Source organism: Apis florea, unplaced genomic scaffold, assembly GCF_048593485.1.
Source record: "Apis florea isolate Af1SG1 unplaced genomic scaffold, ASM4859348v1 contig_3081_pilon, whole genome shotgun sequence".
Classification (NCBI taxonomy): Eukaryota; Metazoa; Arthropoda; class Insecta; order Hymenoptera; family Apidae; genus Apis; species Apis florea.
Window position 1 is genome coordinate 4,262,818 of NW_028256703.1, and position 18,357 is coordinate 4,281,174.

At 26.8% G+C, this 18,357-nt stretch overlaps 2 protein-coding genes and 2 long non-coding RNA genes across 10 annotated transcripts; 3 read left to right on the forward strand and 1 right to left on the reverse strand.

Moving 5' to 3' along the window:
• Positions 1–72: 72 nt before the first annotated feature.
• On the reverse strand, positions 73–15,243 carry fra (neogenin protein frazzled). 7 transcript variants are annotated; one of them, XM_086908912.1, is made up of 27 exons: positions 15,184–15,232; positions 14,902–15,021; positions 10,107–10,275; positions 9,886–10,025; positions 9,527–9,814; positions 9,297–9,459; positions 9,103–9,230; positions 8,868–9,027; positions 8,666–8,781; positions 7,902–8,310; positions 7,664–7,811; positions 7,452–7,580; positions 7,161–7,367; positions 6,788–7,079; positions 6,547–6,705; positions 6,246–6,451; positions 6,017–6,172; positions 5,765–5,927; positions 5,507–5,701; positions 5,299–5,337; positions 5,023–5,155; positions 4,716–4,948; positions 4,323–4,427; positions 3,981–4,192; positions 3,693–3,909; positions 3,469–3,605; positions 73–3,397 (listed from the first exon to the last, which is right to left on the reverse strand). In XM_086908912.1, the coding sequence occupies exons 2-27, from the start codon at positions 14,954–14,956 to the stop codon at positions 3,299–3,301; spliced, it is 4,458 nt and encodes a 1,485-aa protein (XP_086765038.1). In that variant the 5' UTR covers positions 14,957–15,021; positions 15,184–15,232; the 3' UTR covers positions 73–3,298. The 7 variants fall into 7 exon arrangements, with proteins under 7 accessions (XP_086765038.1, XP_086765039.1, XP_003694785.1 ...); XM_086908913.1 differs by having other exon boundaries at positions 10,107–10,272; positions 15,184–15,231; XM_003694737.4 differs by having other exon boundaries at positions 10,107–10,272; positions 14,902–15,243.
• LOC147657545 (uncharacterized) lies at positions 3,561–8,545 on the forward strand. Its single transcript, XR_015292270.1, has 2 exons — positions 3,561–3,746; positions 7,966–8,545. It is a non-coding gene; the product is annotated as an uncharacterized LOC147657545 (long non-coding RNA).
• LOC116414583 (uncharacterized) lies at positions 11,755–13,055 on the forward strand. Its single transcript, XR_015292268.1, has 2 exons — positions 11,755–12,056; positions 12,138–13,055. It is a non-coding gene; the product is annotated as an uncharacterized LOC116414583 (long non-coding RNA).
• Positions 15,244–15,340: 97 nt separating the features above from the next.
• On the forward strand, positions 15,341–18,038 carry Bap55 (Brahma associated protein 55kD). Its single transcript, XM_012488217.3, has 6 exons — positions 15,341–15,775; positions 15,986–16,331; positions 16,420–16,749; positions 16,830–17,081; positions 17,164–17,361; positions 17,435–18,038. Exons 2-6 carry the CDS (start codon positions 16,005–16,007, stop codon positions 17,648–17,650), a joined length of 1,323 nt encoding a protein of 440 aa, XP_012343671.3. The 5' UTR covers positions 15,341–15,775; positions 15,986–16,004; the 3' UTR covers positions 17,651–18,038.
• The last annotated feature ends 319 nt before the right edge of the window (positions 18,039–18,357 follow it).

Consider the following 18,357-nt stretch of genomic DNA (forward strand, 5'->3'; position numbering starts at 1 on the left):
ATACTATATATTATAAATAATATCTTTTTTACTATATTTATTTTACTACATAAAAAAAAGCTGAAATAATAATTTGTAAAGAACATAAGATTATTTATTGGATATCAAGTTTTACAAATATTATCACACACTCGTTATGAATGTTTCATTAGAGATGGCTGTCTTATACGTATTGTACAAATATAATAATTATATTTTATAATGGCTATACACATATATGTATGTGTATATACATAAATATATTATACACACACACACATACATACATATATATATATATATATACACATATATTTATGTATATATAAATACTTAATTATTTTATAAAGTGGCAGTTGTTCTATTTATATACATCAGTGGCCTATAGCTTTTTATGATATAGATTATCATCAAATTTTGATGCTAATCTTAATAAATCCATAATACACTGATCAAAGAAAAAAATAATGAATGTTATTAAGAAAAATGAAAGATGATGATGATGATGATCACAATAATGTATTAATGGAAATGATTAAAAGCAACCAGCCTCTAGCATTTTGCAATATTCATTTATCCTCAATATTCCCAGTATACGTAAAAATCAATAAATAATTTTACATAGATAAATATATATTTTATATATATCTACTATACTTTTGTGGTAAAATATTTTTATAGGCCTTTTTGTAGACCTATTTCTTTTTTTAATTACAAAGAGCTAAATCACCCCTTAACTCACGCAATAGTTACAAATTTTATATTTATATATAATATTTATATATGTATTTATAATATACAAGCTGTTCTTTTTTTATCGGTATAGCTCATACATACTCTTATAATTTCATAACAATTTTACTAATTATAAAATATTTTTATAAAATGTCTGATTTAAAAATAAATAAGACTTAAAATAATTCTTATTCAGTTAAGCATACAGCCACTTTGTTCGTAATATTTCATATATAAGAAAAATGTATCGAAAAATGTATTGAAAAATGAATTGAAATTGTGCATGATAGAATACGTAAATATCTTAATACTAATTTATTAACTTTCTAATCAGAGCTAATCCGACGATAAAAGAACTTGTTCGCTTCGTGTTGATCAAGATGAATGGTATAATTCCCGTCTAATGGCAAATATTAGAGTAATATGCAATACTCTGGACGAGTCGATAATTTTTTGTATAATTCCCGACTGGCACTGTGTCACAAAGAGTATCACATATTGCTTTGTACTATTTCCATATTAGGCTTTACCACAACGGGAATCCTTGGTGCATTGTTTTTTGACGTGTATTTTGGACTTTTGTACAATTATATTCAACGTTAAGAAAATACAAAAGTGTTTATAAAGATAATATAGTACGAAATACTACATGCGAAATTACCTGATCGCATTCCTTCTTATCTCAAGTTAGAATCGTTATTTTTCCTGCATTTTTAAAGTCTCTCATTTATTAATACTACAGAGACTTGTGTATAGCAATAAAATGTGTATAAAATTTACGTAGCAAATTCCTAGCATTGGAAGGAGATATATCTATATATTTCGACGGATATGGTCAAAAACTGTAGATTAATATTTTATATGAAATCTGTCCGTCGTAATTATTTAAATTCATTTCGACAGAGAAATTCGATCAGCAGTTTCTTAGAAAGTACTTACACATAAATTGCAATTCGTCATAGCTGTATTCAAATATATTCAAATAAAATAACATATAGTACTTACAAATAACAATTTGTAAATGTTGAATAAAAAATAGTTTGCAAAAACGACTCTCAAATTTAATTTAATTCTATTAATTAGACCGACGTATGTACCTTAGTTGAACATTAAAACATAATGCTTATTTCAGTTAAACAAACTATCGAAATTGTAAATACATGGACACTATCGATATTATCGATATTTCATTGAATTCTATCGTATATCGATATATACGATCCTCGCAGCAAAACGCGAATAATTATATTACTAATTCTCATATGCTATATATCTTAATATAATACCCATACTCGATGTTCATTTGTAATCCTAAAATAATTTCTCAATGAGATCGTAATACTACATTGTTACTTTATACGCATACGACTTTTTTATAAATGAGAACAGACTTCTTTTACAAGCTGCCAAAGCCACTGAGTACAGGGCAATTTAATACAAAGTTATTTTTAAGGCCATTACACAGTGTTCAAAAAATTTTTGAAATTAAAATTTTTATATAAATATATGAAAATTTCAGGCCTATTATAAATATAAATAAAAAATTTGTTAAATTTTGTTAAATTACAACATTTAGTGTAATTACAAATAATTTGAAATTGAAAAAAAATTTCTTAATTTATTATTTTAATTCATTAATATTTAACTAATTTGATCATTTAAGAAACCAATTATTGACAATTAATAAATTATGAAATAATATCATGAAAAACATTTTAACGGTATAAAGAAGGCATAAAAAAATATTTCTATCTTCTGTAATGAACTTATAAATTAATTAGATTAAGAGACTCACGTGATCTAGCCATCTTAAGCGTAAGTATGGCAGTCGATATTATTGTTATATAAATGTACTCTGATGAGTATAAGTTACAAAATCATGGCAAAGAACGCGTGAGTTTTTGAATGTAGTACGAATTATTTCTTTTTTTTCTAGGCAAGATAATTATTCTTGTATGAAGCACATAAATGGTAATTGCGACATTACCAATCACTTTTATACGTATAAGAATTGAAAAACGCTAAAATCGTTTTTCTTTACCGTGAATTCATTGAATTAATAATTTAATATAATACAATATAATATAAAAAGGATTATCGATAATAAGCGAACTTATCGATAACTTTCCTTTTATCTCGATTGAATTAAATTGCACACACTGTATGCACAAAATTACACTGTTAAAAATCCATAATGAAATGTTCAATCTTTTCGTCAACACTTTCAAACCATATTACTCACGTTCTTGCAAAATACAAGTCCGTTACAAGAAGGCGGCAGTGTCAAAAAAACATTGGCAAGTATACTTTGCATTTTATCATAAAAAGCAACGTTAGTACCAGAGGAAAAAGCAAATTGACTAGGAAGAAAATTCATTCTAGTCCATATCACTGGGATTCGAAAAATTTATAACCGAGACCGTTCATCGGCCATTGATCATCCATTGCCAATTGTGTATATTTAAACTTCACGAAAAGTTTCGACGTGTAACACAATTATTACATCTATTTCTCAGGTACTAACATTGAGAATGTATCATTGCAGTCTATTGAATTGAGATGGCACAAGGTTTAGGAACCTTTTCTAGCACTCAAATTCAGATGCTGTTATGGCATTTAGATCTTTCATAAGACCTTCTAAATTAGCCATCTCTTGATTTAATTCTTCTGTACTGTAAGAAGGCTAAAAAAACATAAAAATAATCAATTAAGCATTTTATTTATGATTTTATAATAAATTAAATGAAAAATTACCTTCAATCGTTCAACTTCTTCTGAAGTGTGCACCGGATTTGAAACTGAAGCCAATCGATTTTTTGCTAATTGTGCAGAACTTTGTGGCTTCTTATACGGACTTCCGGACATTGTAGGTCTGACAGTAACTTGAGAAACTATATAACATTGCATTGTATAAAAAAAAAATTATATATCAAAATAAAAAAAGAAAGAATATAAAAATTAACTCAAATGCAATTTACCACCATGTTTTTGTTGGGCTGGTGTCGAAGGTGCAGATTGAGGTGGAGGTGCTGGTACACTAAAGCTTTTTAAAGGATGTCCTTGCATTCTTTTACTACTGCTAGTACCATCAGTTCCACTGCTTGTACTTGATGGTTGATTACTATTGCTATAATGTCCCGAAGCATATTGAGTATTTCCACTGTATGATTGATTGCTTGTACCATATGGTAATTGCTTTAAATAAATAATTTGGATCAAATAAAATTTTTTACTTAAAATAATTATCAATTATATAAAAATCTTACTTGACTTTGCATTGGTTCATATGAAGTTGAAATATTACAAGAATCTGGACTCGATTCTGGTGTTGGTTCTAAGGTAATATGTGCTCGACTTAAACTATATTGTGCTACAGTTCGAGGATAATTTTGCCTCGCAGATGGTGTATCACTGCACGATGTGTGAATTGTTGGTTGTGACATACTTGTATTTACGATTGGTGTGGCCGTCGCTATAGCTGTAACAAGTTAAGTACTTTGATATACAGCTTAAAAAATTTCATTTTATAAATTTGTTGCCAGTGAATCCAAGTCACTATAATTCAAAAGAAAAAATAAATTTTTTCGCTTAATTCTACTATTACTTACGTTGATGTAAAGATGCACTGTCAACGGGAAGTGTAATGAGTTTAGGTTTGTGGCTTCCTCGACTATGTTGTCTATTCAGGGTCGAGCACTTCTCATCAGTATTACCTAATGTTAAGTGAGTGAACATAAACCGAATACAAAAATCAAAAAAATAATAAACAAAATAAAATTTTTTTTATGATGTTTCTTTTATATAATATTAACCAAAGCTTTAATGAAGAATAAGAAATCATTAAATTGTAATATTTAATCACGTTAAAAATGATAATGGATTTGTTTGTACACTTGTGATAAAATATATGTAATTAGAAATTTAAATAAACAAAATTTTGTAAGTATTGTGTTTGATATGATGAAGTGTTCTGTAAAAAAATATTATCCTTAAAAACTTACCCATATAACTTGGCACATAAGTACGTTTATCCAATGAACTAGAATTTCCATGCACATTTTCTTGATTATATTCTTGATTGTTTGATCTAGGTAGAGTATTACTAGCTACACCACTAGTAGATGCTTCTCCATTTATTGAAGATTTTTCAAGCGCTTTGAGTTCCATTTGATCATGATGAATCCACAAATCAGGTGGTTTAATGTTTGTTTTTTGATTGGTATCTTTCATATATCTAAATGTTACAATTATAATGTTTATAAAAATAAATGTTGTGCAAAAAATAGGTGATATTAACATAGTGCATACCCTTTTTTTCTATCAGGTGTATCAGGATTCCGTTTGCAACATATAACAACAACTACTACTGCAATACCAGTGACAAGAACAATAGAGCAACCCACAATAATATAAATTAATATATTTGATAGTCCTCGTCCATCTGCAAAATAATTTCATTGTTTAGTAATTGCAATAATAACAATAATAATGCAATTATAAATTAAAAAACTATTTTAAATGCAATATTTATATTATTTCATCATTCACTTTTAAATACATGCTATGCTAAAAACAATGTCTTACCTCGGTCATGCAATTCATCATAGACATCCATACCACTGCCTAGCATAGAAATAAAAAATATAGTAACAACACACCAAAATAATGCACATAAGAATATAATATAGTAATTACTATAAATAATACTATATGTATGCAACACTAAACAAACTTTTGAAACTAAAAAAAATCATAGTATACGTGCATACATTTATTAGAATTAAATACATACTCTGAGGGGTTTTAAATGGATAAGTTGTAGAAAAAGGACCATATCCTTTTGAATTGCGTGCTTGGATTTTAAAGTAATAAGTCATACTTGGTTGCAATCCTTTTACAATAAATTCAGTTTTATCTCCAATTACACCTTCTATTAACCAATCACGATCCCACTTTGTATTATCAGTTGAATAAAAGATAATATATCCTGAAACAATTTTATTATTATTGTATATGCTATCACTAAAAATATCTGTAAATATCTAAATACCTGTAATTGGTCCATTTGGTTGTTTAGGAGGTTGCCAACGCAATAAAACCGATGTTGGACGATCTTCGATACTTTGAATCGTTAGATTTCTAGGCGCAGAACTAGGTGCAGCTTCTTGAGTTTGATTCGAAACAACCATACTCCATAATGATTCTCGTTTTCCCTAAAAAATTATCAGATTATTTAAATACTTTCGTAATATTATGTATGTATGTATATATATATATTTTTTAAATATTAAATTATAAATACCTTCACAAGTTTGACTGTAAATTCATATAATGTATTAGGTTTTAAATCATTTATCATACAGTTAAGATCAGTGGCATTATGATATTTATAACGAGGATTGCTGCTATGATGATGCGATGTATAACGCACAACATAATATCGATTATCCGTTACAAACTGTAATATTATTATTCTTTAATAAAATACATTAATTTATAATAATATATATTAAAATTAAATATTCACATACCTGAGTTTTTGGCAAAGTTGTATCAGTCCAGTATAATACAACAGTAGTATCAGAAAGAACAGAAGCTTTAAGACCAACAGGTGGCAATAAAGGTGCAGAAAATTCAGATACAGAACGTTCTGTAGTTCTTACGTTCGCATATGCTGGCTGACCATCACCAGCATCATTTGTTGCTCTTAAGGATATAACATATTCAGTGATTGGTTCTAAATAAAAAAAAAAAAAAAAAAAAGAAAAAAAAGAAAATAAAATTTATTTACTAGATTGAAAATTTTATGCAAATATAAATTTCATCATTTACCTAATTGATCTATAGTAAAAGATCGTTCTTTTCCATCAAGAAGTCGTACTTCAACATCTGGAACTCCTTTTCCCCACCCAAGTTTATATCCTTTCACTTTAATACTCTGGTCTTTTGGTGGATTCCAAAAAACTTGTATATAATCCGACATTACTTTTGCTATAATATATTTAAAAATTACATTCAACATTTAAGGAAAAATCAAAATAAATTAAAAACTAAATTTAAAAGCTAAACTAACTTCTTAAATTGCTGGGTGTATTTGGTACGCGATTTTCATCAGATTCAGTTTCGTATGTTTCTATCTGTATCCATTCTGTCCAAGGTCCAGTTCCATTTACGTTTAAGGCACATATACGAACTTGATAAACAACATGTTTCTCAAGTCCTGTGAGCACTCGTGAACGTTGATTTCCTTCAGTTGCTATATTTACTGGTGGTGATGCTCGATCATGACGGCGATAACGAATTTTATAACCAGTAATAATCCCATTTTGTCCTTCAAGCGGTGGTTCCCATCTTATCATAATACTCTAAAAAATAAACATGAAAAAATAATGAAATGATATTAAAAATATTTGATTATATGAAATTTTAAAATACGTAATACGTACTGTAGGACTAACTGGTTCTACAGTGACATTGTGTGGTGGTTGAGTAGGTTGTGCACTATAAGTTCGAACTACTATATCTCTACTAAACACGCCAGGACCATTCTCGTTTACAGCTTGAACTTTAATACTGTATTCTGTATAAGGCACGAGATCTATTAAATCGTGCATTGTGCTAGTGGTTTCACGCATTATTTCCTCATTGTCACCCTTTAAATAAAATAATCAAAGAAATTGAAATTTTAAATTAAAAAGTACATAATTATTAACATCTTACAAAGTTTGTAAATATACCTCTACAAATGTAATTATATATTTAGAAATTTTGCCATTAGTAACTTGTGGTTCTTCCCAAGATAATGCAATGCTCACACTACTTGTGGCATATCCTTCTAAATTCAATGGAGGTCCAGGAACATTAGCCTATTACAATAAATTTAAAATAATTTGATCATAGAATAATTTATTTAATTATGTATAAAATATATTTAAAATTTTAAACGGACCTCAGTAAGTGTAGTAACTTGTAATACTTCACTAGATATTCCAGAACCTCTTTCATTCAAAGCAACCACTCGAAAGTGATATGTCATACTTGGTTGTAAACCTCGTATTACTGCCTCTAATTTTTGTTGTGTATTAATAACTCTTTCTCTGTAAGATTTTATATTTTTTTTTTTATTTTCATTGTATACAAAACATGATTATCAAGATAAACGTGTTTATCTATAGACTAATTATCACCTTTGAGCACCTTCTTGTTTATAATAAATATAATAATTTAGAATCTCTCCATTTGTATTTTCAGGTTCTTGCCATCTTAAAGTTACAAATCTAGCAGTGACAATGACGAGACTTAAATTCCTTGGTGCTGATGGAACACTTCCTTCTATCGATTCCAAACTGTCTGTGTCATCTATAAAAGGGGATTTTGGATCGTAATGGGAATTAGGAAATCTAACAGATCCAGGAAGATCTGCAGGGTCATCAGAGGGACTAATGGAAAGCGATGGATTAGGTGTAAATGCAGACATTGTGTGACCTAAAAGAGTACTCGGATGCTGCCACGTTTTATTATATAATTGCCGATGTAATAATAATTTCTTTTTAGGAACTGTCTTTGGAGTAGTTGATTTATGGGAAATTGCCTTTTCTGAATATAAATGTTAGCATGCAACACAGTTAAAAAAGGAGGAAACACACAAGTGGAAAAAAGTAAACATAAAATTAAAAATTTGTATAAAAAAATAATAAATTGAAAATAACATATATTATATTTCTAAACAAATTAAAAAAATAAATTTATAAAAAATAATAACTAGCTAATAAATATGTTAACATTTTGAACATTACAAAAATAAATTAAAAAAAAAATTTTTAACTTAAAATATATTTACATTTGAAATTTATATAAAATATATATACATATATACATATATATATATATATATATATATATATATATTTTATATAAAATATATAGTTGTAATTGTAGAATCGATACTTACTAGGTTGATTAATTGTTAAGCGCGCTGCAGCTTGAATAGTTCCAGCGGAATTTGTTCCGATACATTGAAAAATTCCAGCATCTATTGGTAATAGGCCATTAATTCTAAGATTATAACTGAAAATAATATTATAAGAAATATTTACTTTATAATGATTTACTATATATTATAATTTATTATAATCGATATTTTAAAGATTTACCCATTAACAATTTGCCAATATGCACTCAAAGTAATACGTTCTCCATTTTTGAGCCATGTAATTTTTGGTTGAGGTTTACCATAAATTTCGCATTCAAATTCTAAATCTTGATTCTCACTAGCTATTTTATCTTCTGGTTTTTTAATAAATCTTGGTGGAACTAAAAAGTAATAATATGAAGCAAAATAATGAATATATGATATATATATATATATTATTAACAGAAATTAAATACCTTGTACAATTAAATCAGCAGTTGCATCTAATATTTCAACTTCATTTTCTGCACGACATTGATAAGAACCATTATCTATTTCTTCAACATTGCTAATCACAAGACTAGATGCAGCAACTCTACTATATCTAAATAATGAAATAAAAATTTAAATATTTATAATTTTTTTATATTGTATATTTCTTTTTATATACCTAGATTTAAAAGATGCTAAATCAATAGCAACACCATCTTTCAGCCAAAGTATACTTGGTTTTGGGTAACCATTAGCAGCACACTCAAGTGTAATTGTTGATCCTTCGATAATTACTTGTTGTAATGGTTTAGCAATAAAAACTGGTGGAGTACTTTCTTGATCTACATTACAAAATATAAATTAAAATTCACTATTTTATAGAAATTATATTTAAATATTTGTACTTACCAATATCACTTGTTAACAATCCTAATTGTGCTTTATTACTAAGCCTATATTGTCCATAACTACTAACATTGCATCTATATGATCCAACATCTTGCATATTAACATTATCAATTTCTAATGCACCTGATGGCAAAATTGTCATCCGACTATCAAGTATCAATGGATGTTCATCTTTTAACCATTGTATAATCAATGAACTAGAAGTTGTAAGAAGTGTACAACTTAAATATGCAATTTGTCCTGGATAAACCATAGTATCCTGAGGTTCTCTTTCAAATCCTGGTAAACCTTTAAAATAAAATTTTATATAGAATAATGAACTACAATTTCAAAAATTTATATTAGTTCTAGGTACTAACTAGCAATTTTAATTGTGGCAATTCGAGAAACAATAGCTCCAATATCATCTACAGAAGCTAAACATTGATAGCTTCCAGTCAATTCCAAATTAGTGCCATAAACACTATTTATATATAAGGATCCATTACTTAATTGAGATCTATAAAAAAAAAGATATATTAGAAATAGAAAAATTTTTTTTTTAAGAAAAATATATCATTCTAAATCTTGATATTCATGCCTATAACTATCTCCAATAAAATTAATTGGTTGTCCATCATCAGTTCTCCATTGTATATTGGGTTTCCCAAAACTACTGTTTGCTTCACAATCCAATCTAGCAGGATTTCCCTGTTCAACTACTACATCTTGTGGTTCAATAGTAAAATACAATCCACTTGCATTAGCTGCTGAGAAGAGAATACATTATTTGCTATATCATTTCTAATAAAGAAACTATAAATATAAGCTTATAATACTTTTATATAACTAATTGTAGTTAAATGTACAGTATTTAAAAATAACTTAAAATAAAATATTTTAGTAGATAAGTATTTTATTAAAAAGAGTAAAAGATAACATCATAACATAGTAGTCATAACATCAAATTATAACTGAATTTAATATATTATTTCATAGATAGATTAAATAATAATTAAATATTATGATAATAAATCTTAAAAAACAACTAGAAGTTTAGATATAAAAAAGGAGATACCAATGTGTTATAAAGCGAAGAAAAGAAAATGGATAAAGGGTCGGCAACCCTATATAAGCACCCTTTAGCAAGACACCCGAGCCGAGCGCCTAAATTCTCTTTTCTTTCCTTTCTTTTTTTTCTTTTACAAGGCTTTGCGATCGTCCGATAGACGTATACAACTACGACGCAGGATTCAACATCTTTTCTGAATAATTCTTTGTGAGAACAAAGAAATAAGAAAAACTTGACAGAACTATGAACGCGATAGGAATGATTTCTAGTGAATACTAATTCTTATTTAATTTCAAACAATCAATGTATAAAAAAATTATATTTTTTAAAAAATCGTAAATATAAATTCTCACAATTATTAGATTTTTATAAACATTCTTTATGAAATTAAAACTTTTCAATATATTGTTTCAATATTTAAATTATTTAAAATATTATTTAGTAATGAGATAGTTTTAAATATAATATATAGCTTTGTCTTTATTTATATCTTTATTTATATGCAATAGATCTTAAGGATTGACATAAGAAAATACAGTCATGATATTAAAGCTTTCTTAAAAATTTTTTAAGAGTTTTTTAAAAAAATATATATTATATGCAGATAATTATGAAATATTTTCTCAAACTAATAATCGTCCTAATCGATAATTGTAATAATTGAACTAATAAATATATATAAAAAAAACTATTATTAAAAATATTAATAAATAAAGAATATAAAAAATTAAGTATAAAATTTCATATAATAATACGAGACAAAATTATTAAATATTATAATTAATTCGATATCTGTAATATATAAAGATTAAACAGTATGAAAATAAAATATAATCATTTGAAATAATCATAAATAATCATATATCAATCAACATCATATAACTCAATCAACTTTTCCATAAAATTGAGAAACACTGTCTACGGTTATTGGGTTACAGTTTCACACTCACGGTGGTCTGTCACCGTATAATCTTCAGAAACGAACACGTCTTCAACGATTAATAAAAGTAATTCATACTGGTATTTTTATATCATTTTCATATTATTTATTATATATTATATTATATTATATTATTATTCATTTTTAATAGTATACCTCTTATATGAATATAAATTTAAATTTTTAATACTATAATGTAGTCAACTTTATAAAATTAAAAGTGTTGATATCGATTATATCGAACTAATGAATTGAATGCTAATGATTGTGATTATCGAACTTTTTATTTTTTACATTTCAAAATTAATTTTATCAATTGTTTACGAAAATATAAAAGTAGATATTGGAGAGTAAGAAAAAAATAGGAGAGAAAGGAAGGAACGTGCGAAATTTGGCGCCTGATAGCGCCACGATGGTGCATTCTCAAGGAAAATAAACCGTTCGCTGTCTGACTATTTGATTTATGAGCGCGGGCGACAACCTACCGCACGGCATACTGAAATAGATCAAGAGGAGAACCATTGCAGTGCATGCGCGAGGTAAATCTGTCGCCGTAACAACCACTGCACCTTATTTTCTACAGGGCGTTTATCAGACATCAGTTTATACATCTTGTTTAGTAGTACGGTCTTTACGAGAGTGAAAGAAAGAAATTGAGAAGAAAGAGAAGGAAAATGAAAGTATCATGTACAAACTTACATGTACGAACAAATCTTAATGTCGTTATCTCAGACCAAATTAAATGTAATTTCCTAAAGATAAGATTTACATGATCGACATAAAGATCATTTCGCATTTTCTCTTTATACTTTACAATTATGAATGTTACTATTTTGTTCAATATTAATATTAATATTAATATTTTTTCTAATTTTTTAAATTAATTTTTTTTTTGTATAATCTCTTGATTTATAAATTCTTCTAAATACATAGTTACCTTATGCGAATTTTTGTATGTTAATAAATCTTATAAATTTTTTCACAATAAGAATTAATTTGCGAAGTAGTTTCATACATCTGTGGAAGTTAGTAAGGGAAGCAGGGAGAATGTTGAAAAACGCGGTAAAAGTACTCAACATGTGACGAACAGACCGTGAAGGAAGGCAAGGTACATATATATCGTACTACAACAAGTCTACACAGTGTCTCATAAATATTGCTATCCTTTTCTATAAGAAAATCAATTAATCGTTTGTATATGTTAATATATATATAAAAATCTAAGCTTGATTTTTATAATTGATAAATTAATTCCTTGAATTAGATTTTTTTTTATTTTTCTTTCTCTTAAAATATTTTCTTTGTGCCGTGATCGTTACTTTTGTTCAAAATATTGTTGAAACATTGTTGAAAAATTAAACAAGAATGAAAATCAAAGAAATGAAGAACGAACTATCTTGAAAAGATAACATATTAACATGTATCTAACTTATAACTGGCAATATATAATAGAATTGCTAATACATTGCAATTTTAGATAAATATCATTTTTCTGTAATGAATTGTGATTAAATAAAAAAGAATTAAAACTCCTTAAATGTTAAAATGTAAAAGAAAATATTTTAGGTAAATCACCTTATATATTAATATGCATGCACATACATTGCGTGGGCGCTGACCATTAAGGTGTTGTTACGACATCAGACGCAGAGTACACACGTTTGTAAATACCACTTTACATGGAACACATTTGGACGCGTGTATGTTACATGATCTGTTCCGTATTTGGAATATCAACATTAGAGTGGATCTTCATATTTATACTGAACATACGTCACAAACAAGTTCTTATACTTATATTGTTCAAAAGAAAATAAAAAAATAAAATAAAAATTTCAATTTTTTTCATTAATACAATTAATATAAAAATGTTCGATATATATTGAAATATATATTTAAGATTCAAATTATTATTAAATTTCTATTTAAAAATTCATGATTGTACTGTAACTTACTTGCAAATCAGTATATCTAATCGTATCTCGGAGAAAGTTAACTGGTTTATTTGAGGAACGCATCCTTTTAAGACCCCTTTTAGTGTTTGTATACTTCTTCACCACAACGAGCCGGAAATGGATCTTTATATCTAACTAGACGAATGTATGTAATGATCGAAAGCAAACAAGAAGAATAATAAAGGAGATAGTCCTATGATATTTTACTATACGGAAAAAAGAATAGAACGTTTTATTTTTAGCGTGGGTAGTTCTGGTGATAGATTGGCATAGCGACACTGAATGTTTAACACATGCATTTCCTATCATGATAAAATCATAAGGAGAGGCTTGCCGCGTTATTGAAATACTTCGCTAAAATGTTTAAATGCAAATATTTCTAACGAAAGTGTAATCTTTTTAATAAATCCGTAATAGTTCGAAACTTTTATTTACATATGCGCGCAAATTTATATTATATGCTAGAAAATAATCTTATACTATATAGCATATGCTAGAAAATAATCTTTAATTTTGATTTAAAATTCTTTTAATTCATTGTTACTTTTATCAAAAAAACAATTTTTTATTATTAGGATAATATCAAGGGATATATCTCCGTCCAAATCGTTACAATCGGAAATACATCCCCGAATCATCCCTTTATACTTACTACATTCTTCTCATATCTACATCAATAATAGCTACCCGAATTCAGTGCTTCTCAACTTAATTTTTCAAAATAATTATAAATTATTAAAAATACTTTTTTTATATACGTTAAAATTATTTATGTGTTTATTTGTCTTACTTAGCATATGAAATTTTGATTCTTAAATAAATTGTTCGAACTTATCCAATGATCCAAAACGTTTTATTGGAATAAAAACAAATATAAAAGTATATTATAAGTTAAGAAAAGAAATGAAGAAATATTAATATCTAGAATTCGGTATCTAGAATGGTTTTTTTACTATGCATTTATACAAAAAATAATTATTTTCAGACTTCAAATCTTATAACAAAAAGTTTTCATTATAATTCGAAATATTTTAAATATAATTTCTTATATTTAAAAGATTAATAAATTGAAAATGGTAAAATGCTTTTATAAATATTTGCTTATTATCATGATAAATTGAGATGCAAACATTAGTTACTGTAAAATGATAGACAATGTTTTCCATTTTCATATTCACATTAGATAAAATATAATAAAATCAGGTTATATTTTCAAGAATAAAAATTAATGAAAAAATATTTTTATATTATATTTGCCAATAACAATCATATCATGATAATTATATTTTCGATTTTATATATATATGAATTTTAAATCACTTTTTAATACTAAAATATCTCAATGAAATATATTTATAATAAATACATTATTTTAAATAAAAATAACGCAAGATAACATACTTTCATGACAAGAGTAAATTAAACTTACCTAATATGACGAATGTCAACAAAGCCAACGGGATAGCAAGAGTACGCGGCTCCATTAGGCCAGCGGGTGTCACAGACTCCGACGCGTACAAAAATCCACCGTAGTTTTCTTATACGATTGCTGCACGAGCATACAATGTTCTGTTGAGCGAACACATGCCAATTTCTTTGACTCACCGTCGCACATGGAACGACAGATTGAGTCTCGCATCCACAAACCTCATTTTTGCACAGCACAATTACAAATCAAACGACAAAACATGGCTAAAAGATAACTACACACCTCTTCATCGTCCCAAGTCTACCGACGTTCTGATTAGTGCCGCCATTTCGTGGACATCTTGCGATTATAGCGACATCATTGAGATTTTACAGAAATAACAGGTGGTTTAAAAAAATAAATATATTTTTCATTATTTCTAAGAATTGACAATCTAGATGATTATTTCATATATTCTTATAAATAGATTTTAAATAAAATTTTATTTGTTACAAAAGAATCATTAATTTTTATACGAAGTTATATATTTCATTCATATTACTTTACATTTAATATTAATTAAATAATAGAAAAATATTTATAAATATAGTTATATTATAAAATTAATATTATTATATTTTAAAATTATATATAATAAATCAACAATTTTTATAATTTTATCAAAACATGGATATGAGAAAATTACAGAATTCGATAAAAAAGCATGCTTATCTAAAGATTATTATGTTTATGGTGGCGGCATTAAGCGTCTTTCTGAATTGAGGTTATGTTTCTGTTGTATTCTGTTGTAGAAATACATAAATAAATGTTGATGTAGTCGTCAAGTATATATATTTTTGCCACTTCATTAAGTTATTTTTGTAAGAAAATTACGGTGAGTTATAAGGTCAAAATAAAAATTTGTTTATAATCAATAAATTTATCTATCCTTTATCGCTTTAGTTTTTATTTGGTATATTTATTATTTATATTATTTTTACAGAAAATTTTATTTTAATATAGACTTTCTTAATAATATAAATTTAAATATTAAATAAGAATTTTGTTATTAAGTTTTGTAATTAAAATAATCTTATTGTTATAGATATTTTAAAATCAGCAAAATGTCAGGTGGCATGCTTTATGGAGGAGATGAAATTGGAGCTTTAGTATTTGATTTGGGACATCATTCTTTAAGAGTTGGTTATGCTCAAGAAGATACTCCAAAAGCTGAAATTCCAGCTGTTGTAGGTATAGGAGAAGATGGTAATTGCACAGTAACAAAAACAGAACCAATGGATATTGATGATAAAAAGCCAGACAACAACATTACACAATCTGGGACCAAATATTATATTGATACTACTATACTTCATGTTCCAAGAAAAAGTATGGAAGTTGTAAGTTACATGAAAGATGGAATGATTGAAGATTGGGATCACTTTGAAAAGGTAAAAAATATATTAATAAATTATAATGTAAATATTATTCTCATTTATCTTTAGAATAATATAATTATATCTTTTTAATTTTTTAAAGGTTTTAGATTATACTTATTCTAAAGTAATTCAATCAGACGCAGAATATCATCCAGTATTGTTTTCTGAATCACCATGGAATGTACGTAGTAAAAGAGAAAAATTAACTGAATTAATGTTTGAGAAGTATAATGTACCAGCTTATTTCCTTGTTAAAAATGCAGTTCTTGCTGCTTTTGCAAATGGTAGAGCAACTGGTATTGTTGTTGATAGTGGAGCAACACATACTTCTGCTGTACCAGTACAAGATGGTTTTGTATTAACACAGGCAATAGTTAAGTCTCCACTTGGAGGAGATTATATAAGTATGCAGTGCAGACAATTTTTACAAGTATAAATATGTTTTCAATTTAATATTGTTTTATGATAATACATAAAAGATGGATAATTATATTTTCAAAATAACAACAGGATAATGACATTGATTTGTCCCCTTCTTACATGGTGGGCAGTAAAGAAGTTGTTAAAGATCATGAAAAGCCAAGATGGGTAAAAAAAAAAGGATTGCCTGAAGTTACCAAATCTTGGCATAATTATATGGTAAAGAAACTTATTCAGGATTTTCAAGCTACAGTATTGCAAGTCTCAGAAACTCCATATGATGAAAAAATTGTTTCTACAATTCCTGCAGTTCAATATGAATTTCCTACTGGATATCATCAGGTATATAATATTTAATATGTAATCTATCATTAAAATTTACAAAAATTTACTTAAATATTTAATAAGAAAAATATATTTTAAGGATTTTGGAAGTGAAAGATTTCGCATACCGGAAGCACTTTTTGATCCCAGTATGGTACAAATGCGAGGTGGTATGGTTGGTAATACTATGTTAGGAGTAGGTCATATTGTTACAACTAGTGTAGGCATGTGTGATGTTGATGTAAGACCAGCACTTTATGGTAGTGTTGTTGTGACTGGTGGTAATTCATTCATTCAGGTATTATATTATTAAATAAATTTTATTTTATTTAAACAACTTTTTATATTTATTAATATATTGTTCTCTTTAGGGATTTCCAGAACGTTTAAATCGAGATCTTTCCATGAGAATTCCATCCAGTATGAGATTGAAATTAATTAGTGTAAATGGATGTGCTGAACGACGATTCGGAGCTTGGATCGGTGGATCTATTTTGGCTTCAATAGGAACTTTTCAACAAATGTGGATATCAAGTCAAGAATACGAAGAAAGTGGCAAAAGTCAAGTAGAACGAAAATGTCCTTAAATAAAATGACAAGTTATTTCGATTTGTCTTTTTTTCTAATATAATGTTATCAGTACTTGTACAAATATCTTTTGGATAAATTTATTAAGCAAATAATTATAAAATTACATCTGAAAAAAATTAAGTCTGATATGCAATTATGAAAGATTTGACTTTTTTTATAATATTCATTTAAGTGTTCTAAAAAATATTGATTGAAGACAATGAGTATAATTTACTTATACGTGATACTAAATAATGACATGTAAGATATACAGTCAAACATAAAAATTCTATTTATTATTAATACACCACATAAATGCAATAAAATTTTACAAGACATCTTATGTGTATAAAGAATTGTACTAAGATTTTTATAAAAACTTACAGTAAAAGGCTGTGTCTTTGATATCTCTATTGTTATTGATGTTCCTTGACTATATTTCTATTTAGAATGAACTTTAATTATCAAGATACTTTTTTCTCATGAAATAAAACAAAGTAAATAGTGAAATAAAATAGATAGCTTTCTAAAGTTCTTTTTCCTTGTAATCATACTTAATATTCTCCGTAAAATTATATACGAATAATGTATGATCCAAGGATATAGCTTCAAAAGGAATTTATTAAATGACGATTTGCATGTACTTATATATGCTTTAGCATGGGATCAGAACATAAAGTTTTATAAAGAAAATATATCATTATATTCTTAATAATTTAGGATA

Excerpts from the sequence above, each read along its gene's own strand:
- fra (XM_086908912.1), bottom strand. The coding sequence starts at position 14,956 with ATGGAGCCGCGTACTCTTGCTATCCCGTTGGCTTTGTTGACATTCGTC. Across the intron at positions 8,782-8,867 it reads TATTGGCAAATTGTTAATGG|TTATAATCTTAGAATTAATG; the intron begins GTAAATCTTTAA and ends TATTATTTTCAG. Across the intron at positions 4,949-5,022 it reads ACACCTGATAGAAAAAAAGG|ATATATGAAAGATACCAATC; the intron begins GTATGCACTATG and ends TGTAACATTTAG.
- Bap55 (XM_012488217.3), top strand. The coding sequence starts at position 16,005 with ATGTCAGGTGGCATGCTTTATGGAGGAGATGAAATTGGAGCTTTAGTA. Across the intron at positions 16,332-16,419 it reads ATTGGGATCACTTTGAAAAG|GTTTTAGATTATACTTATTC; the intron begins GTAAAAAATATA and ends AATTTTTTAAAG. Across the intron at positions 16,750-16,829 it reads AGTGCAGACAATTTTTACAA|GATAATGACATTGATTTGTC; the intron begins GTATAAATATGT and ends AAATAACAACAG.